A 26,344-nucleotide genomic window follows, 5' to 3' on the forward strand; every position below is an offset into this window, starting at 1 on the left:
CCTGTCATCCTACGTCACCAGGTGGCTGTCAGAGGAGGAAGCGGCCGACTCACCACCCTACGCTATCGACACCCCGCATCCCCACTGCTCCAGCTCGGGGTTGTTTATCCTCCTATGTAACCTTCCGTCCCACGTTTGGGTCCACTAGCCGCTAGCTCGCTAGCATCACTTAAGTTACCGTTATTGTGATCGATCTTTATTGAGATCGATCGTCTCCGCATGGCGTTAATCCTGTTAACGAGGGGTCGTATACAGCTGGTGAAAACATCGCGGTCCCTGAAGAACGAGTTGAGAAAAGGTAAGGACGTCAAACATTGACATGTGTGAGCTTTGTGTGGCCAGTCAATGAGGAAGGATCGCGGCTCGCCCTCCAGAACAATCCTTTTTGTGTTGGTCGGATCGTCAATGTGAGCGGTGACCGACGGCATGACCCCGTTTTCTGATCTTTCTGACGGCTGTCAGAAACCGAAACTGTCGGACAGAACAGTCATTGGTGACATAATGTTTGGCTGTGTGTGTGTGTGTGAGTGTGAGTGTGAGTGAGTGTGTGTGTGTGTGTGTGTGTGTGTGTGTGTGTGTGTGTGTGTGAGTGAGAAACAGTTAGAAGTAGTTGCGCTATGGGTCAAGCTGTTTATCGCGAGACCAGGTAGGCCCAGAGCGCGTCATGAGAAGCGGTCACCTGAGGACAGGAAGCGCTCGGCTTTTCTCGGCTCTGTTCGGCTTCTCTCGCCGCCTGAAGATGTTCTGTTATTGCCGAATCACATTCCCCAGATAATAATAGCTGTAATCGAAGTCTTTTCAGTCAGAAGAAATTAGTAACATGTTTTGACCTCTGGTTCTTTCTTCATTGTGTCACAACAAGAGGGGGGGGGGGGGGGTCCTGTGTTCACGTGGGTTTCTTGCGGCTGCACCAGGCTCCTCCCACTGCATAAAGACGTCTGCTGGTTTACTTGGGCAGGACCCGTGCAGTAGACCCGGGGTGAGTCCCTGGCCTCTGCTAGTGATGGGTCACATGTAGATAACTAATGTCTTTATGTGGTACATAACAATAAACTTGTAGGCTTCTCTAGGAAGCCTACTGTTTGACTGGCAGCAAGTAGGGCATAGGGCTGCTCCGCTAGGGGGCCTACAGGTAGGGCTTAGATCCTCTAGGAGGCCTACAGGTAGGGCTTAGATCCTCTAGGAGGCCTACAGGTAGGGCGTAGAGCTGCTCCATAAGGGGCCTGCTGCCTTATGCCCCTTTTCTTCCGACCCAGCGCGCCTCAGCCCAGTAGTGAGGGTGCGGTATACGGCTCCCGCTTCCACCGCCGACGGCACCCTTATGGTACGGCGGGGTTTAAGCCGGATGGCGATAGCCGCGGCGGCTACGTCAGCATCGTGACCTGATAGCAGCCAGACCCGGTGTAGCCCGCTAATAAATCCAAGGAAAAAGAAGAATGTGACACAATGAACAAAGACCAACGATGTAGGACATCTCAGTCCGGATCACGCCCACTTCTGGCGGTGGAAACGAGACCCGGGCCACACCTTCAGACTGAACCGACTGCACCCTCCGGGGGAAACGCGCCTGAAAAGTGTTCTGGTGTATGAGGAGGACTGGGTTTAGTGGTCTGGTGTAGGGTGAGGACTGGGTTTAGTGTTATGGTGTAGGGTGAGGACTGGGTTTAGTGGTCTGGTGTATGAGGAGGACTGGGTTTAGTGGTCTGGTGTATGATGATGAGGACTGGGTTTAGTGGTCTGGTGTATGAGGAGGACTGGGTTTAGTGGTCTGGTGTATGATGAGGACTGGGTTTAGTGGTCTGGTGTATGAGGAGGACTGGGTTTAGTGGTCTGGTGTATGATGAGGACTGGGTTTAGTGGTCTGGTGTATGATGAGGACTGGGTTTAGTGGTCTGGTGTAGGGTTAGGACTGGGTTTAGTGGTCTGGTGTAGGGTGAGGACTGGGTTTAGTGGTCTGGTGTATGAGGAGGACTGGGTTTAGTGGTCTGGTGTATGATGATGAGGACTGGGTTTAGTGGTCTGGTGTATGAGGAGGACTGGGTTTAGTGGTCTGGTGTAGGGTGAGGACTGGGTTTAGTGGTCTGGTGTATGAGGAGGACTGGGTTTAGTGGTCTGGTGTATGATGAGGACTGGGTTTAGTGGTCTGGTGTATGATGAGGACTGGGTTTAGTGTTGTGGTATAGGGTGAGGACTGGGTTTAGTGTTCTGGTGTATGATGAGGACTGGGTTTAGTGGTCTGGTGTATGATGAGGACTGGGTTTAGTGTTCTGGTGTATGAGGAGGACTGGGTTTAGTGTTCTGGTATGGGATAAGGACTGGGTTTAGTGTTCTGGTGTATGATGAGGACTGGGTTTAGTGTTCTGGTGTATGATGAGGACTGGGTTTAGTGTTCTGGTGTATGATTAGGACTGGGTTTAGTGGTCTGGTGTATGATTGGGACTGGGTTTAGTGGTCTAGTGTAGGGTGAGGACTGGGTTTAGTGTTATGGTGTATGATTAGGACTGGGTTTAGTGGTCTGGTGTAGGGTGAGGACTGGGTTTAGTGTTCTGGTGTAGGAACTAGGATAGGGTTTATTAACTTCTGATATAGGATGAGGATTGGATTAATTAACTTCTGATATAGGAATGAGGATTGGATTAATTAACTTCTGATATAGGAACAAGGAATCTGAAGTCTGATTGACTGATTGGAATAAGGGTAAAGGCTTCAAAAGAACCATGTTTACCAACCTTTCAAGCGAGCCACAGCTATCTGTCTGGTAGACCTATGCATGTAGAGTTATTGGGAAGATATAAAGAGGAAGTTACAAACCCTGCAAGTTGAATGACCTGATGAAAACCATCTGACCGGCCGACATTAGGTCTGTTGGATGACCTTTGACCCCTGTACTGTCCAATCAGGAGTCAGTCCTTTGGATCAGCTGGAGCAGATTAGGGATATCTGTGTGGTGATTGCTGCCTTCTTCTCTAGTCCACCATTTTCCCGTTGTATACGGGGATTGGGTTAACCTAGGGATAGTTGGTGCTTTGCACTTGGCTCTATCAACATCCTTATTGTACCGACAGCGATATATTGTTTCACTTTCTTATGAAAAATGTACTTATTGTAAGTCGCTTTGGATAAAAGTGTCTGCTAAATGCCCTAAATGTAAATATCTCGATGGAGATGATTGTTGGTCCATGTTGAGGTTTTGTCTGCAACCAGACATTAAGCCTAGGGGGAAATTAGAAATAGGTAAGGTAAATCAGAATCAGAACAAGGCAACAAAGATAGATTTTTGGGGACCTGGGTTCCAACCCCAATGTCTTCCGTCTACAGTTGACATCCCAGCAACCTGGCCTGTACAGGCATGTTGGCATATGGTCGGGGACTAAACACACTAATTAAATTGCTTTGGATTAGTGAGCCTGTTAAATGACTCCATCGTTGATGTTCTAAACAGCAGGAAGCTAACTCTAACTACCAGGGCCTGAACAGAACGCCACAACACAATCATCGTTTCCCCTCTTATTTCTTTGGCTTCGACTACAGCTCGGCTAAGAATAGTAGAACACTTTCTGACCATACAACCAGCATACTACATGTGTGGCATGTGGCTCAGGAGGTAGGGCGGGGTGAATGACAACCAGAAGGTTGAAAGTCCGAGATCAGTATAGGGTGTCCCTGAGCAAGACCGGCATGCCTTGCATGGCTGACACGCCGTCGGTGTGTGAATGAATGGGTGAATGCTGGGCAATATTGTAAAGCGCTTTGAGTGGCCACCGGTTAGTAAAGCGCTGTATAAATGCAATCCATTTACAGTACAAAGTACTGCTATTCAACTAACTGTTAATAAATATAAGGACAATCCAAATGTTCTGTCATATCTTTAAATCAGGATATCTAACAAGGTTAGATAGTGTGTGTGCATCTGGGCGTGCGTCCATTATCAGGACACAGCTGTTAATTTATTTTCTTGTGTGTTACAGCGAACCTACAAGATGGCGCCGGTTTCAGCTCCACAGCTCTCAGACTGCTCAGTCCAAAGTAAGCACCGTTCTAAACACTGAAACAGCTCTAAACACTAGCACACTTCCTAACACGTCTTAACTATAACCCTTCTCAACACAGCAACACAAACACTCTAAACACTAAAACCCTTCTAAACACTGAAACACAAACACTCTAAACACTAAAACCCTTCTCAACACTGAAACACAAACACTCTAAACACTAAAACCCTTCTAAACACTGAAACACAAACACTCTAAACACTAAAACCCTTCTCAACACTGAAACACAAACACTCTAAACACTAAAACCCTTCTAAACACTGAAATACTAAAACCCTTTTAAAGACTGAAACACTAAAACACTTTAAACACTGAAACATTAAAACTTCTAAACTCTAAAACACTTCTCAACACTGAAACACAAACACTTCCCGAACAGAGAAGGCGCTGTCCTCCTGTTGACCAGAGGAGGTGCTGTCCTCCTATAGACCAGAGGAGGTGCTGTCCTCCTGTTGACCAGAGGAGGCGCTGTCCTCCTGTTGACCAGAGGAAGCGCTGTCCTCCTGTTGACCAGAGGAAGCGCTGTCCTCCTATAGACCAGAGGAGGCGCTGTCCTCCTGTTGACCAGAGGAGGCGCTGTCCTCCTGTTGACCAGAGGAGGCGCTGTCCTCCTGTTGACCAGAGGAAGCGCTGTCCTCCTGTTGACCAGAGGAAGCGCTGTCCTCCTGTTGACCAGAGGAGGCGCTGTCCTCCTGTGTAAAGCGTTCGTTAGGTTTCTCATTAATGCTGTCCGTCCTACAGGCTGGACGGGACCCCTGTCGCCATGGTCGCGGCCCCCCTCCCCGCCGTCTTCCCCTGGGCCGACGGCCCCAGCGGCCCCCGGGCCGGCCTCGACGTGCTCCGCCTCCGCGCCGCCCTGGCTCCGCCCGGGGCCCGGTGGGGCGTCCGCGGGCTCCACACCAGCCGGCGGCGCCTGGACGACTCCAAGGTGGAGAAGTCCCTCCGCTCGCTGAAGGAGCACAACAAGAAGATGGAGGACGGGGGCCCGGTGTACAGCCCCTCCGCGGAGGCGGGGCCGGCCCGGCGCACAGTGAGCCAGTGGGTGGCGGACGAGGTCAAGCACTACTACCACGGCTTCCGCCTGCTGTGGATCGACACCACCATCGCAGGACGCATGCTGTGGAGGGTGCTCAACGGGCAGACGCTGTCCCGCCGCGAGAGGCGCCAGGTGAGGCCCTCTGCCTGTCCCTGGCTCCTCCCTGGCTCCTCCCTGGCTCCTCCCTGGCTCCTCCCTGGCTCCTCCCTGGCTCCTCCCTGGCTCCTCCCTGACTCCTCCCTGACTCCTCCCTGGCTCCTCCCTGGCTCCTCCCTGACTCCTCCCTGGCTCCTCCCTCGCTCCTCCCTGACTCCTCCCCGGCTCCTCCCTGGCTCCTCCCTGACTCCTCCCTGACTCCTCCCTAGCTCCTCCCTGACTCCTCCCTGACTCCTCCCTGGCTCCTCCCTGACTCCTATGGAGCAGCCCTAAGCCCTACCTGTAGGCCTCCTAGAGGGGGGGCCCTAAGCCCTACCTGTAGGCCTCCTAGAGGGAAGGCCCTAAGCCCTACCTGTAGGCCTCCTAGAGGGGGGGCTCTAAGCCCTACCTGTAGGCCTCCTAGATGGGGGGCTCTAAGCCCTACCTGTAGGCCTCCTATGGGGCAGCTCTAACAGTACGTTCACACCAAAAGCTGTAAAAGACGCAAAATCGCCGAATAGCTCCAAACGCAACGCTGTCCAAAGTATTTACAGCTCCTATCGCTCTGGTTGTTTATGTTTACTGGGACCCACGCCGGCCAGAGACATCTACATTCCGATTGGCTGGCGGTCGTTTACAGCCAAAACGCTACTAGCTCATTTGCATAGAGTTGAGCCGTTTTCAACCCTCATTTATAGCTTTACAGCTTTAGAGCTCTCGCTCAGGCGTTTTATCGCTCCTTTCGCTTCATCGCGCATGTCTAATAGAAAGTGAATGGGCGTTTATCACTCAAAACGCTTTATGGCTTTTGGTGTGAGCGTTCATCCAGTCCTACCTGCCGCAGTGTGGTTGAACTGTGAACTGGGACCTTTAGTTGGTGGATCTCTGTAGCACCTGGTTAAATATGTTAAGGTCTGATACTTTTTAGGACAAGAAAAACAACAAATTTCCTTTGTATTAATTGGGAATGTCTTTTTAAAGCAATGTTTTATTCACGAGACTCACTAGAACCCTGAGTGCGATGAAATAACAAACTTTTTTGTGTGTTCTCCAGTTCCTGCGGACGTGTGCGGACGTGTTCCGGCTCCTCCCCTTCCTGGTCTTCATCATCGTTCCCTTCATGGAGTTCCTGCTTCCCGTCGCCCTCAAGCTCTTCCCCAACATGCTGCCCTCCACCTTTGAAACCAAGTCCAAGAAGGTACGCACACGTGCACTCACATGCACAGACACACGTGCACGCACACTCACAGGCACAGGCACAGGCACAGTCACAGGCACAAACGCAAACAGACAAACACTCACGCACGCACACACACACACACACACACACTCTGCTGTGTAGAAACATGGCGGCTCCCTATGGAAGTATAAAGGCTCATTAATCCACTGTTTATCTCCTCTGGATATATAAAGGCCCTGCTCAGAGGACGAACACAAACCCATTCTTACTTTCACTTATTAAAAGAAACGGATCAATGTTAGACTCCATCTCGGCCACTCAGCTCTACGCACGGCACCTACTTAATAAATAAACCTATTCATTCCATGTATTAATTGAAGTGTGGCAAAGTGCAGTCAGGGAAATGCTGGCTCCAGACAGCCGGGGTCAGCGGTGTGAGATCGTGCAGAGAGACGGGCGGGGAGAGCAGGGTCCAAGCGGTGGTGGAGTGAGGTCATTACATTACATTTAGGGCGTTTAGCAGACGCTTTAACCAAAGCGACTTGCAATACGGCGAGGGCCAGGACGTAAAACAATAAGAGCGTCCATTAAGTGCCAGGAGGTACGACATACAATAAGTGCGTACATTAAGTGCCAGGGAGTAAAACATACAATAAGTGCGTACATTAAGTGCCAGGAGGTACGCGAGGCTGTCATGGTAACCGTGTGGTGGTGGTGTTGGTGGTCGGGGTAGGAGGAGCGTCTGAAGAAGGAGCTGCGGGTGAAGCTGGAGATGGCCAAGTTCCTCCAGGACACGGTGGAGGAGATCGCCCTGAGGAACAAGGCCTCCAAGAGCAGCGTCACCAAGGAGTTCTCCACCTTCTTCCAGATGGTAGCGCGCACGCACACACACACACGCACGCACACACGCACACGCACACACGCACAGTGGTGCTGGATGATGTTGGGTGGTGCTGGATGATGTTGGGTGGTGCTGGATGATGTTGGGTGGTGCTGGATGATGATGTCAGTGATGATAGATGATGATGTCAGTGATGATAGATGATGATGTCAGTGATGATAGATGATAATGTCAGTGATGATAGATGATGATAGATGATGCTAGATGGTGATGATAGATGATGATAGATGGTGATGTCGGTGATGATAGATGATGATAGATGATGATGTTGGGGGTGATAGATCATGATGCCGGTGGTGATGGATGATGATAGATGGTGATGTTGGTGATGATAGATGATGTCGGTGATGATAGATGATAATAGATGATGATGGATGATGATAGATGATGATGTCAGTGATGATAGATGATGTCAGTGGTGATAGATGATGATGTCGGTGGTGATAGATGATGATGTCGGTGATGATAGATGATGATGCCGGTGGTGATGGATGATGATGGGTGGTGATAGATGATGTCGGTGATGATAGATGATGATAGATGATGATGTTGGGGGTGATAGATGACGATGCCGGTGGTGATGGATGATGATGTCGGTGTTGCTGGTGGTAGATGATGATGGGTGATGATATCGGTGATGATCTGACTGGTATCGTCTCCCAGATCAGGGACTCCGGCGAGCGGCCCAGCAACGAGCAGATCCTGCGCTTCTCCAAGCTGTTTGAGGACGAGCTGACCCTGGACAACCTGACGCGCCCCCAGCTGGTGGCGCTCTGCCGGCTGCTGGAGCTGCAGTCCATCGGCACCAACAACTTCCTGCGCTTCCAGCTCATCATGAAGCTGCGCACCATCCGAGCCGACGACAAGGTCTGCTCCACAATAAAAGCCCCCCCCCCGTCTTCTTACCATGTTCACACAGTAAAAGCCCCCCCGTCTTCATACCATGTTCACACAATAAAAGCCCCCCCCCATCGTCTGACCATGTTCACACAATAAAAGCCCCCCGACTCCTGACCGTGTTAACACAATAAAAGCCTTTTGCTTTTGTGCATGTGTGTGTGCGTGTGTAGCTGATCGCGGAGGAGGGGGTGGAGAGTCTGAACGTGACGGAGGTGCAGGCGGCCTGTCGGGTCAGGGGGATGAGGTCGCTGGGGGTCACGGAGGACCGACTCCGAGAGCAGCTCAGCCAGGTAACCCCATTGTAGATGACATCATTACATTAGATATGACATCACTAAGTGGTATGGCAGAATTACATTGTGATGCCATGAAACACATTGTCAATTAGATCCCTTTCGATCTATTAAATCATTGTTTTCTGTCATATTTTGTGTCAAATGATTGATGTCTTTAGTAGTTAGCCGTGTAAGGACAAGGACAGCCTTCAGGGGGATTCAAGAGCCTTCGCTCCTCATCACATCATATCCTATATAATGTATATGATATAATATTAGATCCTATTTAATGTATATATATTATATAATGCACATCATATCCTCTATAATGTGTGTGATATAATATTGGATCTATATCATATCCTATGTAATGTGTGTGATATAATGTTAGATCTATATCATATCCTCTATAATGTGTGTGATATAATATTAGAACTATATCATATCCTCTATAATGTGTGTGATATATTATTAGATCTATATCATATCCTCTATAATGTGTGTGATATAATATTAGATCTACATCATATCCTATGTAATGTGTATATTATATATAATGTATTTAATGTACATCATATCCGATGTAATGTATATATTATATATAATGTATTTATTGTACATCATATCCGATGTAATGTATATATTATATATAACGTATTTGATGTACATCATATCCTATGTAATGTGTATATTATACATAATGTATTTGATGTACATCATATCCTATGTGATGTGTATATTATACATAATGTATTTGATGTACATCATATCCTATGTGATGTGTATATTATACATAATGTATTTGATGTACATCATATCCTATGTGATGTGTATATTATACATAATGTATTTGATGTACATCATATCCTATGTGATGTGTATATTATACATAATGTATTTGATGTACATCATATCCTATGTGATGTGTATATTATACATAATGTATTTGATGTACATCATATCCTATGTGATGTGTATATTATACATAATGTATTTGATGTACATCTTATCGTATGTGATGTGTATATTATATATAATGTATTTAATGTACATCTTATCCTATGTGATGTGTATATTATACATAATGTATTTGATGTACATCTTATCCTATGTGATGTGTATATTATATATAATGTATTTGATGTACATCTTATCCTATGTGATGTGTATATTATATATAATGTATTTGATGTACATCTTATCCTATGTGATGTGTATATTATACATAATGTATTTGATGTACATCTTATCCTATGTGATGTGTATATTATATATAATGTATTTGATGTACATCTTATCCTATGTGATGTGTATATTATATATAATGTATTTGATGTACATTTTATCCTATGTGATGTGTATATTATATATAATGTATTTGATGTACATCTTATCCTATGTGATGTGTATATTATACATAATGTATTTGATGTACATCTTATCCTATGTATGTCCCAGTGGCTGGAGCTCCACCTGAAGCAGCAGATCCCCACCTCCCTGCTGCTGCTGTCTAGGGCCATGTTCCTCCCCGACACGCTGTCCCCCGCAGACCAGCTCAAGACCACCCTGCAGACCCTACCCGAGATGGTGGTACGTTACCACGGCACACACACACACACACACACACACACACACACACACACACACACACACACACACACACACACACACACACACACACACACACACACACTGAGAAAGAGAGACACAGACACATACACAGAGAGAGAGAGGCACATACAGACAGACATACAGACACACAGACAGACAGACATACAGACACACAGAGACAGAGACACACAGACAGACACACAGACAGAGAGAGGTGCACTGACCGGCTGGAGGCCTCTGTTCAGACCAGGGAGGCGGAGTTGATGGCGGCTGAGATGGAGCTCTCCAAGGTGGACCACAAGAGCAAGGTGGAGAGCACCCTGCAGGAGGAGGCCGTCATCCGCCAGGACAACAAGGAGCGAGAGATGGAGAGGCTGGCCGACGCCGCCCAGAAGACCATCAGGGTACTGCACCCCCCCCATGTCCCCTCCCTGGGTTTCTTTCTTAGACTCTAATACGAGTGTTGGTTTACACACAGCTGTTATGAAGACCGTATTCCACACTGTGGAACCAGTGTTTGAGCTGTTTAATACCAGCAGCAGAACGGCCCCTGTCTGAACATCGAGGGCCCCTTGCATTTATTCTATGTCCACAACTCATTAATTATTGAACCCTTAATATCTTTTTAATGAAATACAAGTGTCTCATGGGACCCATCAAAATAAACCATAGACAGATGAACCAGCCACTGGGGTTCTAACCAAATGAAAAACAAATGTATTTGCCCTGACTTTGAATGGTGGCGGGTCTTTTTGCGTTCGACTTGAGCCCCCTAGAGGCCGTTAGGGGAACTACATGCGAGTCTCTAGTGAGCCACCTAGAGGCCGTTAGAGGAGCTACATTCTAGTCTCTAGTGAGCCCCCTAGAGGCTGTTAGAGGAGCTACATTCTAGTCTCTAGTGAGCCCCCTAGAGGCTGTTAGAGGAGCTACATGCTAGTCTCTAGTAAGCCCCCTAGAGGCCGTTAGAGGAGCTACATGCTAGTCTCTAGTGAGCCCCCTAGAGGCCGTTAGAGGAGCTACATTCTAGTCTCTAGTGAGCCCCCTAGAGGCCGTTAGAGGAGCTACATTCTAGTCTCTAGTGAGCCCCCAAGAGGCTGTTAGAGGAGCTACCTGCTAGTCTCTAGTGAGCCCCCTAGAGGCCGTTAGAGGAGCTACATGCTAGTCTCTAGTGAGCCCCCTAGAGGCCGTTAGAGGAGCTACATGCTAGTCTCTAGTGAGCCCCCTAGAGGCCGTTAGAGGAGCTACATGCTAGTCTCTAGTGAGCCCCCTAGAGGCTGTTAGAGGAGCTACATGCTAGTCTCTACCACTAGGGCATTGCTTGAGTAGCAGTTAGTGAATGAACAAGACGTTTACTTGATGTCTGAGTACTGTGTCGGTGGTTCGTTCCACAGGAAGGAGAACTGCTGAGCGACTTCTCGGCCTCCAACGACATGCTCCGAGACTCCGCCCCCAACCTGGAGGGCATCAAGGTAATGTCAACACCCAGTCCACCATAGATATACACACTATAGATACACACTATAGATACACACTATAGATATACACACTATAGATATACACACTATAGATATATACACTATAGATACACACTATAGATATACACACTATAGATATACACACTATAGATATACACACTATAGATATACACTATAGATATACACACTATAGATATACACACTATAGATATACACACTATAGATATACACACTATAGATATAACTAGGACCAGTGGGGGGTAGGGGGACCAGGAGGTGATAGGAGGACCAGGAGGTGATAGGAGGACCAGGAGGTGATAGGAGGACCAGGAGGTGATAGGAGGACCAGGAGGTGATGGGAGGACCAGGAGGTGATGGGAGGACCAGGAGGTGATGGGAGGACCAGGAGGTGATAGGGGGACCAGGAGGGGATAGGGGGACCAGGAGGTGATAGGGGGACCAGGAGGTGATAGGGGGTGATAGGAGGTGATAGGAGGACCAGGAGGGGATAGGAGGACCAGGAGGTGATAGGAGGACCAGGAGGTGATAGGAGGACCAGGAGGTGATAGGGGGACCAGGAGGTGATAGGAGGACCAGGAGGGGGTTATATTTGAGCTGTGCTCCTGCTGCAGGGGGAGGAGATCACCAAGGAGGAGATCGACCTGCTGAGCGACGCCTGCTCCAAACTGAAGGAGCAGAAGAGACTCCTCACCCTGGAGAAGGAGGAGCTGGAGGAGCTGAAGGATGACGTCCAGGAGTACAATGAGGTACACACACTACACACTACTACACACACTACACACTACTACACACTACTACACACTACTACACACACTACACACACTACACACTACTACACACACTACACACACTACACACACTACACACTACTACACACACTACACACTACTACACACTACTACACACTACTACACACACTACACACACTACACACTACTACACACACTACACACACTACACACACTACACACTACTACACACACTACACACACACTACAAACACTACGCACACTACACACTACACACACTACACACACTACACACACTACACACACTACACACTACTACACACTACTACACACACTACACACACTACACACTACTACACACACTACACACTACACACACTACACACACTACTACACACTACTACACACACTACACACTACTACACACACTACACACTACACACACTACACACACTACACACTACTACACACACTACACACTACTACACACACTACACACTACTACACACACTACACACTCCTAGACCCTACTACACACACTAGACACTTCTACACACAACTACACACTACTAGACACTTCTACACACTCCTACACACTCCTACACACTTCTACACACTCCTACCAGTGGAGGCTTCTCCAGTGAGGAGAGGGAGGAAGATCCTCCTCAACATTGTTGAGAATGAAAAATGTAGATTGTCCAGACTACTGTAATGAATTAACGCCCTTAAATATGACTACTTTAATGCCTTTGTTTATGTAACGTTGTATGGGGGAGAGGAGGAAAGCCCTCCCCTGGGTGGGTGTGACTAGCTAAGGGATCTGGATCCCGCCTACGTCTGTTCACGAATAGGCTGGAGCCCTGGCTGCGCTATGAACCAATAAGAGGAGCCCTGGCTGCGCTATGAACCAATAAGCAGGAGCTCTGGCTGCGCTATGAACCAATAAGAGGAGCCCTGGCTGCGCTATGAACCAATAAGAGGAGCCCTGGCTGTGGAGCAGCCTGGAGGGAGGGTTTATCTCCTCAAGTCTAGGCTACGAGAACCAACGAACCCGCTCAGTCGAATGCCTCGTTTCCACCGAGCGGTGCGCTTCTGGTCGTTGCGGTACAGTGCGGCTCTGTTAGCTTATATTGACGTTTCCGTAGCCCGCGGCCGGGCTACGGAAACGTCAATATAAGCTAACAGAGCTGCGGAGCCCGCGAGGAGGGTTGACTTGATCTATAAATGAAGTCCCTCGATCTTAATTGGCTTAACACCATGACCAGCATTCTGAAACATCCATTAACATCCACATTTGCCCCAAACAATGTTAGGCTTACAGCCCTTATAAATAGTTGTGAAATAATGTTCTTGTTGTTCTTTTAATTGTTTGTTACTCCGACCGTTCTGTTTGATATTGTGGAAAGGATGTTAGTGAATGATTCAGAGCATGATGCATTTTAAATGGAATCACTTTTGGTTTTGTGTTTTCATTTTTCTTAAAACAATTGTAGCTCAAAATAAACATTGCCGAATTGCAACCAATGGCTTCAGTCATTGAGGGCAAAAATAGGACCAATGATAGGCCCAGATTTTATTATTTAGTTTTACAAATCAAGAGTAGGCCTGATTTGACTAATTGGCTTTGCATCCTTTCTTTCTGCCCTTGTAGTTCAAGACATGCTGCCCACCAGCTTTCAAAGTACAAAGCTGCCACTGGTGGATTAGTATCAATTCACATAATTACTCCTCCCTGCCATGTTGTAGTTTACCAACACACCCTGAAACAACCTGAGGCTCACATCCTTACGCCGCCATACGCCACTAACAGGGCAAGCAGGCCCACGGCAACCAAGAGCACAGTCCTTCTTCCCTCACTTTAAAGACACACTCCTGCAGACTACTACACACTGCTACACACTGCTACACACTGCTAGACACTGCTAGACCCTACTACACACTGCTACACACTGCCACACACTGCTACACACTGCTACACACTACTACACACTGCTACACACTGCTACACACTGCTACACACTTTTACACACTACTACACACTGCTACACACTACTACACACTGCTACACACTGCTACACACTACTACACACTACTACACAATAATGCACACTCCTAGACACTACCAGACGATACTAGACACTTCAACATAAACATAGGAGGTGTGACACAGGAGGTGTAACAGGGGAGGTGTAACACAGGAGGTGTAACAGGGGAGGTGTAACACAGGAGGTGTAACAGAGGAGGTGTAACAGGGGAGGTGTAAAACATGATGTGTTACATAGGAGGTGTAGGCGTGGAGTTGCAACACAGGAGGCGTAACTGAGGCGGTGTAACGCGGGAGGTGTAACACAGGAGTAACACAGGAGGTGTACCACAGGTGTAACACAGGAGGTGTATAATAGGGAGGTGTAACCCAGGAGGTGTCTGACCGTTCACAGGACCTGGAGGAGATGAAGAAGGAGCTGTCCAAGACGGGCCAGGAGGAGGTGGTGGAGGAGTCCAAGGCCAGCAAGCGCCTGGCCAAGCGCGTGGACCGCATGATCCTCCGCGTGGGCAAGATCATCGGGGAGCTGGAGAAGGACAAGGAGGTGCTGGAGAAGGACAAGGAGGTGCTGGACGGCCAGCTGGAGCAGGGCAGCAGCCCGCCTCTGGGGTAAGGGTCAGGGTCAAAGGTCGCCGGGCAACACTGGACCAACGACGCACTCAGGGTGTTGTTGTAGTTAGTGGTTAGTTATGGCGCTGTGTCGGGGTTAGTTCGTGGCTAGTTTTAAGGCTGTATGATGGTTAGTTAGTGGCTAGTTTTAACGCTATAAGGTGGTTAGTTCGTGGCTAGTTTTAACGCTATAAGGTGGTTAGTTAGTGGCTAGTTTTAACGCTATAAGGTGGTTAGTTAGTGGCTAGTTTTAACGCTATAAGGTGGTTAGTTAGTGGCTAGTTTTAACGCTATAAGGTGGTAAGTTAGTGGCTAGTTTTAACGCTATAAGGTGGTTAGTTCGTGGCTAGTTTTAAGGCTGTATGATGGTTAGTTAGTGGCTAGTTTTAACGCTATAAGGTGGTTAGTTAGTGGCTAGTTTTAACGCTATAAGGTGGTTAGTTCGTGGCTAGTTTTAACGCTATAAGGTGGTTAGTTAGTGGCTAGTTTTAACGCTATAAGGTGGTTAGTTAGTGGCTAGTTTTAACGCTATAAGGTGGTTAGTTAGTGGCTAGTTTTAACGCTATAAGGTGGTTAGTTAGTGGCTAGTTTTAACGCTATAAGGTGGTTAGTTAGTGGCTAGTTTTAACGCTATAAGGTGGTTAGTTGGTGGCTAGTTTTAACGCTATAAGGTGGTTAGTTAGTGGCTAGTTTTAACGCTATAAGGTGGGTAGTTAGTGGCTAGTTTTAACGCTATAAGGTGGTTAGTTAGTGGCTAGTTTTAACGCTATAAGGTGGTTAGTTAGTGGCTAGTTTTAACGCTATAAGGTGGTTAGTTGGTGGCTAGTTTTAACGCTATAAGGTGGTTAGTTAGTGGCTAGTTTTAACGCTATAAGGTGGTTAGTTAGGGGCTAGTTTTAACGCTATAAGGTGGTTAGTTAGTGGCTAGTTTTGACGCTATAAGGTGGTTAGTTAGTGGCTAGTTTTAACGCTATAAGGTGGTTAGTTAGTGGCTAGTTTTAACGCTATAAGGTGGTTAGTTAGTGGCTAGTTTTAATGCTGTATGGTGGTTAGTTAGTGGCTAGTTTTAATGCTATAAGGTGGTTAGTTAGTGGCTAGTTTTAACGCTATAAGGTGGTTAGTTAGTGGGTCGTTTTAACGCTGTATGGTGGTTAGATAGGGGTCGATTAAAGCGCTGCAAGGGGTTGGTTAGTAAGCGGAGGCAGGACAGAGGTGTGGTGTATTCGGGTCGGATCCTAACCAGCTAAACTGTTGCAGATTATTCCTTGGTAGATGTACTGGTGGAAGGAGGTAAGCTACCGATGGGTGATCTTCAACTACCAATCCAGCTTTGCTCTACTACTCTGCATTAGTTTAACGATTTGCAATAATCCTTCATGAAATCACTGATGTCTGCTCAGCTTTAAAATCATTTCATAGTTTCCTGCAAAATATTTATTAACAAACCATTTAGATAGATAACTGTTTTCAAATGAGCAATTTACTAAATGTTGATTCAAAAGTAATAAATGGAATGGCTTCTAAGTATATATACAGTAATGTACAATATATACAATACTTATACTGTATATACTGAATGTACTATACTTACTGGCAGTAGCGGCGCCAAAGAATTCTGATTGCCGGAGGCTGGGTTGTTTATAGCAGGGGCTGATGCATTTTGACGCAATAAACAATAACAAATAATACTACTGGAGACAAACTAGATCCAATGATCCCTGGCTAATAGGCTGAATAAACCAAAGTATTTAATGTTATTAAATGTTGTGGTTTACAGCAATGCAAGCATAATTAGAACGATTCGCCTGTTGTGATTTGCAGCGAAAGTGGTCAGTCAGTGCATTGACGCCCGCTGCGTTGGTCCTTCTGGAACCCGTCGCCAGCACACCCAGAGTGCTGGTTGGAGCGTCTCCGCTTCTGTTCCTCAGATAGGCCTTTAAATGGACTGCATTTATACCGCGCTTTCCTAAACACTGGCCACTCAAAGCGCTTTGCATAATGCACATCATTCACTCATTAATTCACCCATTCATACACACATTCATACACACATTGACGGCGGAGTCGACCGCGCAGGGCGACAGCCAGCTCGTCGGGAGCAGTCAGGGTGAGGCGCCTCGCTCAGGGAGGCCTTGAGCCTCAGCTAGGAGGCCTGCCAACCCTCTGTACCTCCTGAGATACTGCTGCTTATGGCGTTGATCGCTAGACCGATGCAGTCACAAGAACAGCTCCTCTCACACTCAGCTGATGTGACGGGCAGTGTCATGGAAATGCAGTTTCTAGTTTATATGAATCGAAACCTTGCTGCTAGACTGATGCAATCACAGTATAATATGGTACGGATCAACCAATCAAATCACATGACGAGCAGCAACAGTCAACGGCCATCATAACAATAACCGATAACAGATAACATCAATTACGCAAATGAAAAATATGACTTCATAGCTTAGTTTTGTTCCATATAAGTCAGTCCGATGTCTTCATATATTGTACCTACCCTGCCTTTACTTGTACAATAACCACACAGGGTGTTTAGATCAACTCTTTTCATTCGTTGGTTAATACACTAACCTAGTGAGTTGACCTAGTGAGTAGTGGTTGTAAACCTAGTGAGTTAACCTAGTGAGTAGTGGTTGTAATTCTAGTGAGTTGACCTAGTGAGTAGTGGTTGTAATTATAGTGAGTTAACCCAGTGAGTTAACCTAGTGAGTTAATCTTGTGAGTTAACCTAGTTAGTAACGGTTGTACACCCAGTGAGTTAACCTAGTGGTTTAACCTAGTGAATAGTGGTTGGACACCTAGTGAGTTTACCTAGTGACTGGTAGTTGTTTACCTAGTGAGTTAGCCTAGTGAATAGTGGTTGTACACCTATTGAGTTAACCTAGTGAGTTAAACTAGTGACTGGTGGTTGTTAACCTAGTGAGTTAACCTAGTGAGTTTATCTCGTGAGTTTACCTATTGAATAGTGGTTGTACACCTAGTGAGTTAACCTTGTGAGTTAACCTAGTGAGTTAACCTAGTGAGTTAACCTAGTGAGTTAACCTAGTGAGTTAACCTTGTGAGTTTACCTAGTTAGTAATGGTTGTACACCTAGTGAGTTAACCTAGTTGACCTAGTTAGTAATGGTTGTACACCTAGTGAGTTAACCTAGTTGACCTAGTTAGTAATGGATGTACACCTAGTGAGTTAACCTAGTTGACCTAGTTAGTAATGGTTGTAAACCTAGTGAGTTAACCTAGTTGACCTAGTTAGTAATGGATGTACAGTCTCTTCCACACCTTCAGGGAGAACCTGGTGAGCATCGACGAGCTCATTGCCGTGATGAAGCAGATCCAGAACATTCCGGAACACAAACTGCAGAGCATCGCGGCCGCCCTCGACGACAACAAGGACGGCAAGATCGACATCGACGACGTCATCAAGGTACGCTCCGAGTCAGTCTGAAGTTACACCACTAGCTCGTCATTCAGATACACAGTACTGTAACCCTACTAGCTCGTCCTTAAGATACACAGTACTGTAACACTACGAGCTCGTCCTTAAGATACACAGTACTGTAACACTACGAGCTCGTCCTTAAGATACACAGTACTGTAACACTACGAGCTCGTCCTTAAGATACACAGTACTGTAACACTACTAGCTCGTCATTCAGATACACAGTACTGTAACACTACTAGCTCGTCCTTAAGATACACAGTACTGTAACACTACTAGCTCGTCCTTGAGATACACAGTACTGTAATACTACTAGCTCGTCCTTAAGATACACAGATCTCCTACTACAGTGGCAATACTGTAGCTCCTCAGCAACTCAGTAAGTTTTGGAAGGTTAAACAGGAAGTCTTGCGGGACAGTGGGCGGTCTCGGCTACAGCAGTCTGTCGAATCCCTACAGGTGGTGGAGTTGATTGACAAGGAGGACATCGACATCTCCACCAACCAGGTGGCAGACATCATGGTGATGCTGCAGAAGGAGGAGAAATTGAATGAGAAAGAGAAAGCCAAGGAGAAGGCGGAGAAGGAGCAGGCTGCTCAGATCAGCGGCTAACTACCCCCCTGGGGGCGTGGCCTGACGGAGGGGCGTGGCCTGGTCCCACCTGGGGGGGGAGGGCCCAGAATTCCAACGAGGGCAGAGAACATCTGCCCCGCCCTTAAAGACTTTCCAAGTTAGATGTACAAACGCTCAAGGTTAAACTTCACTAGTCACTTGGTTTAACTGAGAGTTGAAAATACTTTGTTGATATATTACTATTATGATCACCCTCATTAGTTAATGAGAGGTTGAACAATTATTATTCTTTATAATAAGCTGAAGAACACAAAGGCAGCTTCACCATGATTCATGTTATCATCCATGCTGAATACATGACATGATTCGTGTTGTGATCATCCATAACATCATTCATGTTGTCGCATGTGTTGAATATATGATAACATGATTCATGTTGTCACGTGTGTCATATATATATATATATATATATATATGTATATATGTATAGTCCCAGCATGAAGTGTGCTGCTCTCCATTGAGGTCATGTGATCAACAGAAACAGGTGTCTGGTTGACCTTCATTCCACAGCTAGCCTTAGTTCCTAGTTCCGCAGTAACCTGCGGGGTTAGCGTCAGGTTAGTAGGTCACCTGACGCTAGGACTTCTGAATGTAACCCCGCCATTCACCAGACGAGGGCAACCAAAGAACCGGACAGAGGGGGAGGGTGAGTGAGGGTTAGTTAGGGCTAGTTGGGGTCAGGTTAGTGAGGGTTAGTGTCAGTGAAGGCTAGGGTTAGTTAGCGTTAGGTGAATGAGGGTTAGGCTTAGTGAGGGTTAGTTAGGGCTAGTGAGGTTTAGGGTTAGTTAGGATTAGGGATAGTGAGGGTTGGGGCTAGTCATTTTTAGGGTTAGTGAGGGTTAGTCACAGTTAGGGTTAGTGAGGGTTAGTCATGGTTAGGGTTAGTTGGGGTTAGTGAGGGCTGGTCATGGTAAGGGCTGCCCAGGTCCAAAACCTAGAGCCACCAAAACAAAAGCCTGTCATTGAATAGTCCACATTTCATCTGGTTTGGCTCGAGACGGGGTCAGGGCCTGGGGCCCCGGTCAGGACTAGGGCCTGGGGCCCCGGTCAGGGCCTGGGACCAACAGTCTGTTGTTGAACCGTTCTGAGTGCCAGGCGCGGGCTGGGACGTGATGTCTGTTCTATTTGAAGAGAACTGGTTTATATAGCATTATGTTAATGGGGTGATGGATACCGTGGCAACTGTGTGGCCAGTTCTGAATAATTCTAGTGTTATGATATTAATAGACAGTGTCCAGTGTGTGTGTGTGTGTGTTCCCTACTTCTAATCATGAACAATTAAATTTGGCGGATCGGAGATGAGATGGAGCGGGCCTTCGCCCCGCCCCACTGGAGTCTAGCCTCCCCCTGATTATTATGGGCTGTTCCTGTCCTGGGGGGCGCTGTCCTGGTTCAGCTGGGTTCACGCTGTGGGACCCCCGGCTGACCTCTGGGTGACCAGAGCACAACTGTGAGGCAGGCAGAGAAGCAAGCAGAGAAGCAGGCAGAGAAGCAGGCTGTGAACCAGGCTGTGAACCAGGCAGTGAACCAGGCAGAGAACCAGGCAGTGAGGCAGGCAGTGAAGCAGGCAGTGAAGCAGGCTGAACCAGGCAGAGAACCAGGCAGTGAGGCAGGCAGAGAACCAGGCAGTGAAGCAGGCAGTGAAGCAGGCAGTGAAGCAGGCTGTGAACCAGGCAGTGAGGCAGGCAGTGAACCAGGCTGTGAAGCAGGCAGCGAAGCAGGCAGTGAGGCAGGCTGTGAAGCAGGCAGTGAAGCAGCCAGCGAGGCAGGCAGTGAAGCAGGTAGTGAACCAGGCAGTGAGGCAGGCAGAGCAGGAGGTGTTGTCGGGCTCCTGGTGATGCGATGGTGGAGGGTGAGGAGCTCCGCTCGGTGACAACTACCAGTCTCCCTGCTATGCCCATATATGGGCGCGGGCGAGCTACCCTGGGGGGTGTTGTTTAGGTTAGCGGCAGAACGTGGCACACTGGTCAGTGCATGAATCATCAGTTACCGTAAACATGTCGCAGCATTAAGATTAGCAACAGGACAGCCCTCCGCTACAGCTCCTGCTACTCTACCCCAGTTTCCACCTCACTGTGGTTTTGTTAGAGCACCTACGTTAGCCTTAGGCTGCGCTAGCATGTTAGCGTTATGCTAGGTTAGCATAACTTCTGCTGCTGCCAGGCATGATCACATAGTGGTAAAGGAGTCGGGAACACACAGGACACGCATGATTAAACTTATCTGTAAAGCTTCTAAAATAAGGCACTTGGGTATCCAAGGAACACACAGTCCATGGAGCTAGCGTAGCCTTGACTGAATTTGTAGTGACGACTGAATGAATCCATCTTTAAGATCCTTTTTACCGAGTACATCAGACTCTGTGTACAGGACGGATATGTTTAATACTTGAAAAGACAAGTGCTGCCTAGCATCACATCCAGGCCTATGTCATGTGACCGCGAGTTCAGAAAAGCCTCAGAGCTCTGTGGTAACGGCGTCTGAGTTACGATCTGGTTAGCGCCTCTGGCTGCAGAACAGCAGTTCGGCTAATGGGATGAGGAGGCCGACCAGAGTCCGGGACTGGGCTCAGGACCAGAGTGTTGTAGACGTTGGCAGGGCAGTGTTTGTTGAGGTCAGGTGACCCTTCTCACCAACGTCCACTGGCATGTGGTTCTGTTCCGTCCCTAGTGTGTGTACACCGAGCAATAAGTCCTGATGCATTATATGAACTTGGGTTTGTGGTGGCACGGTCCCTATTTATAATAAATTGGTATTATATTTTACAGCAGCGATAAGGCTGTACAGTTGCTGTTTTTTATTTTCTATGTGTGTTGCACAGTTCTTTGAATCAATAGGAAATGTTGATGTAATGATTAGATAGCTAGGAGGAGGAGGAGTTGACTGGAACCTATTTTGTATTTTATTTTTATTCAGCACTTATCGACTCAGGACCAGTTTGAGAGGCAACTGCACATACTGTACATCAGTCTGAGAACGTTTCTCCAGGTCCGAGAACGGTTCTCACGGTCTGAGAGCGGTTCTCCCGGTCCGAGAGCGGTTCTCCAGGTCCGAGAGCCGTTCTCCAGGTCTGAGAACAGTTCTCCAGGTCTGAGAGCGGTTCTCACGTTATGGCAGCCAATTGTTTCCTGGCCTGTAATTGACTTGAATCTGGAACATTTTGAGTTTGGATTTCAGATGTTTATAATAGTTTATGATTGATTTAAGAATGAGTCGTTGGAAGGCAAGGTGGAGATGTAGACGAGAAGACCAATAGACCTTTGATTCAGACCTGAATCCTGATCCATGTGAGTGGCTGTACTGCCTGTGGGGGAGTCAGTCTCCATCGGGAACCCAGGCTTCTACACCTTTGAACCATGCCTCATGTATTTATTTTGTTTAAATCATTCTAAACCTGGGATTTGGCAGCATTTTCCCGACGAGGAATCATTATCATTTGCAATAGATCTAGGCCTTAGAGGAATTGGAATCTTGAAAAGTGTTCTCCTAAATTATAACAAATCTTTATTTATATATAGATATATAGATATATAATAATCAGGTTATAATTATAATTGAAGCTTATCAAAAAGGCTTAAATGTGTTAATAAATATGTATGATCCATGCTTTGTCGGTCATTGTGTTTTTGATCACTTTCTCCTTCACCAACACTGAGCTTCTCCGGACGCCATATCAGGTCCTCCATCCTGAAACTGCTTCCTGGTGGTCTGGTTGTAAATATTTTATTTGTACCTCAGAAGAAACTACAGCTTTACTCTAGTTGGATATTCACCTTTCTTCACTTATTCTTTTTATTCTTACCTCGACAAGCTGAAGGTTGTCAAGACGTAATGTTGCGCTAAAAGGTTTCCCCTGGAAACATGGAATCAAAATACGGGAAATACCGTGGGTCTCTTGGTTTGGTGATGTTCATGCAATAGGCTTAAATTAAAACACGCCAAGTTTATCCTCCATAAGCTCTGCACTGAAACAGGTGCCACTTGATCATAGCGTGTTGAAAGCACATTGCTTCATCTAATGAAGTGCAATTAAACCACATTCAGGGTGACGATGCGTGTCGGCTAAATATTGAGTTTAGGAATGTTGTGAGCGTTATCTAAAGGTAAATAAGGTGTGTTTCGTGGGTGTCCACTGGATGGCGCTGTGGATCCAGTGGAACTAGATTCGTGCTTCCACAGCAGCAGCACATCAGGGTGTTTATTTTATCACAGCTGGAGAGCAAGACGGGCGGGGTCTGACCTCATAGAAACCAGAACCATTGAGCTTCTGAAAGTATACTTAGAATAATATCGTTTGATTTCACTTTATATAGTAGTACTAATTGTCAACTTTTAATAATATACTTTAGACATCACGTGATATACAAGTAATAAATGTACTCCACTTATAATAATATACTTTTCAACATGACTTTATATAATTTTACTAATAGTAGGCCTACTCCACTTATAATAATATACTTTTCAACATGACTTTTTAAACTTGTACCAATAACACTCCACTTATCATATTGTACTTTTCAACATGACTTAATATATTAGTAGGCCTACCAAAAGTACTCCACCTATACTAATATACTTTTCAACATGACTTAATATACTTGTACTTATAGTACTCCACCTATAATAATATACTTTTAGCGTTACTTTATTTCCTAGTTCGTACCTAGGACTTAGTTGTAGTTTATTTTAGCACTTAGTTCTAGGTCTTAGTACTAACACTCAGTTCTAGCGCTTACTGTCGATCTAGTTCTAGTACGCATTTAGCTCTAGCACTTGGTTCTAGTACGTAGTTCTACTTCTAGTTCCCGTTCTAGTCCACCTGACGGAGGAGGAAGGCTCCGTCCACCACTGACCAGGGTGGTTTGTTTCGTATGTCTGTGAAAGGAGGCTTCACTGAGGTCCTCTGTTCAGAGGAATGAGGCGTCAGTCTCTCCTCCCTCACGGTCAACATGAAGGGTGGAGACGTGTTGGAGACAGAGGGTGGAGGCGTGGTAACGTGTGTATGGGTCACAGAGGGTGGGGTTATCAGTATTTGATTGATTTTTTAATCAGTTACTCATTAAACAAAGCTTTATCTCCTTCTCAAAGGGCTGGGCCGCTGGTTTCACAGGAAACACAACAGAGAGAGAGAGAGGGAGAGAGAGAGAGGGAGAGAGACAGAGAGGGAGAGAGACAGAGAGGGAGAGAGACAGAGAGAGGGAGAGAGAGACAGAGAGGGAGAGAGAGAGAGGTACAGAGAGAGGGAGAGAGAGAGAGAGAGAGAGAGAGACAGAGAGGGAGAGAGAGACAGAGAGAGGGAGAGAGAGACACAGAGAGAGAGACAGGGAGAGAGAGAGAGGTACAGAGAGAGAGAGGGAGAGAGACACTAGTGTGGGTGTAAAAGAAGGATCATCACTGTGGGCGTCTGAGTTCCTGTGGTTCAGTGTTTTCTGTAACAGTGAAATAACTTTGACCTCTGTTTTGCAATACATAATGTTGTTGTACTGTTAATATCATATATATTCGGTACCAGCCATACAGTGATTCACCTTAGTTTATCATTGTGCAGTGTTTCTATAACGCTACACTGTGAAACTATACTATAAAGCTGTTCTATCGTGCTATACTATCATTCTATGATGCCATGATGCTATGCTATCCTATGCTGCCACCCGGCTATGCTAGGAAGCTATGCTAGCCTGTTTGTGGTGCTAGGGTTGCTACGGTATCAGGACTAATGGGGACAATAATGACCGTCTAATGTTAGCGTAGTTAGCGTTACTATATTAGGACACGTGGGAAAGCTGGACACACACATCCCCCCCCAACACACACACACACACACACACACAAACACACACACACACAGCCCTCATTAGCTATACCATTAGAGGGACAGCTGGAGGCGGGGGCGTAGCAGCTGATGGTGAGCCATGCGGTGGGGGGGGATAGAGCGGGGGTATCCTGGGCAGATTAGTGAGGACCTTGTGGTCCTCATATGACACACGGCAAACACGGCATCGCCGTGACAACCACCCTTCAAGAAGACTCCTCACGCTGTCTCTGTGTGTAGGAATGCAGGGGAAGGGTGGTGTAGGGTGTAGGATGTAGGGGTTAGGGAGGGTAGGGTGTAGGGTTATGTAGGATTTAGGGTGGTGTAGGATGTACGTTGGGGTAGGATGTAGGGTAGTGTTGGTTGTAGGATGAAGGGTGGTGTAGGATGTAGGTTGCTGTGGGGTTTAGTGGGCTGCATGATGTAGCGTGGTGTAGGTTGGAGGGTGGTGTTGGATGTAGTGGGGGGTAGGATGGTTAGGTGGGCTGTAGGTTGCAGGGTGGTGTAGAGACGTAGCTGCTCTTAGCCTAATGAGCTCTCATGAGGAGCCAGCAAGAGGATCCAAACGATCTTCGAATAACTAAAGCCGAGTTCACTAGTAAAGGGCAGCTAGCGGAACACGGTTCATGGCTGGTTAGTTCAAGTGCTCGTGTAAGTTAGTAGCTTCTTAAGAGTATTAAGTTAGTAGTTTGTCGCTCTCGCTCTCTCCCCTGGTGAAAATTAAATTGACTAAGTATACCTAATCTCAGTATACTTAATGTACTTGAAGCACCACTAAGAGCCAGTATATTTTAAGTGTGACATTTTCGCGTAATTTTAAGTATATTTAATGCATTTAAGTTCAAATAAAGTAGTACTATCTCTATACGTTCGGTATACTTCATACTAAAAATGTGCTAAAATGAAACAACTTTAAGTGTACTTCGCACATACTAAATACACTTCAGTGTCATGCTTCATTTATAACATTCAAGTTCTCTTAAAAAGTGCTAATATTATGTTAGAAATACACTTATATTATATATTATATTATGGAAATCAACACAGAGCACACTACATATTTTAAGAGTACTAATTTAAGTTTTTTAAATTTAATTTAGATAATATTTCAAATGCATTGAAGAAGTACTTGTAATGTTCTCATAGTATATTGCGTAGAGTATATTGCAAATATGAAATGACAACATTTCAAGTAGATTTGGCGTATCTACTGCACCTTGAAAATTGTGTGTTTTAAGTGTTGTGTAAGCATTATCCAAGTGTATGTGAAATATATACTGTAAATACTATATCCTAAGTGATGTGATACATTGAATTTGGTCTCTTTACATTTCACTTTGAATACGCTGCTTCTACATCAGAAATTTCTTTCAGGTGTTATGATCGAATGAGAGGATCTCAAGCGCAGACAACGGGTGTGGAATAAGACCAGAGGCTTATTGTAGTGGGGGCGAGAGCAGTAGGGAA

At 46.4% G+C, this 26,344-nt stretch overlaps 1 protein-coding gene across 3 annotated transcripts; it reads left to right on the plus strand.

The window, feature by feature from the left end:
- Window positions 1-39: 39 nt before the first annotated feature.
- letm1 (leucine zipper-EF-hand containing transmembrane protein 1) lies at window positions 40-22,658 on the plus strand. 3 transcript variants are annotated; one of them, XM_079752400.1, is made up of 15 exons: window positions 40-298; window positions 3,969-4,026; window positions 4,794-5,220; window positions 6,278-6,421; window positions 7,137-7,274; window positions 7,968-8,171; window positions 8,375-8,494; window positions 9,938-10,069; window positions 10,336-10,494; window positions 11,482-11,559; window positions 12,198-12,332; window positions 14,774-14,988; window positions 16,246-16,278; window positions 18,258-18,414; window positions 18,889-22,658. In XM_079752400.1, the coding sequence occupies exons 1-15, from the start codon at window positions 220-222 to the stop codon at window positions 19,039-19,041; spliced, it is 2,232 nt and encodes a 743-aa protein (XP_079608526.1). In that variant the 5' UTR covers window positions 40-219; the 3' UTR covers window positions 19,042-22,658. The 3 variants fall into 3 exon arrangements, with proteins under 3 accessions (XP_079608526.1, XP_079608527.1, XP_079608528.1); XM_079752401.1 differs by lacking the exon at window positions 16,246-16,278; XM_079752402.1 differs by lacking the exon at window positions 16,246-16,278 and having other exon boundaries at window positions 18,276-18,414.
- Window positions 22,659-26,344: the final 3,686 nt, after the last annotated feature.

Source organism: Pollachius pollachius (assembly GCF_949987615.1).
Source record: "Pollachius pollachius genome assembly, chromosome: 15".
In the NCBI taxonomy this organism is placed as follows: Eukaryota; Metazoa; Chordata; class Actinopteri; order Gadiformes; family Gadidae; genus Pollachius; species Pollachius pollachius.

Excerpts from the sequence above, each read along its gene's own strand:
- letm1 (XM_079752400.1), top strand. The coding sequence starts at position 220 with ATGGCGTTAATCCTGTTAACGAGGGGTCGTATACAGCTGGTGAAAACA. Across the intron at positions 10,070-10,335 it reads AGACCCTACCCGAGATGGTG|ACCAGGGAGGCGGAGTTGAT; the intron begins GTACGTTACCAC and ends GCCTCTGTTCAG. Across the intron at positions 10,495-11,481 it reads CCGCCCAGAAGACCATCAGG|GAAGGAGAACTGCTGAGCGA; the intron begins GTACTGCACCCC and ends TTCGTTCCACAG.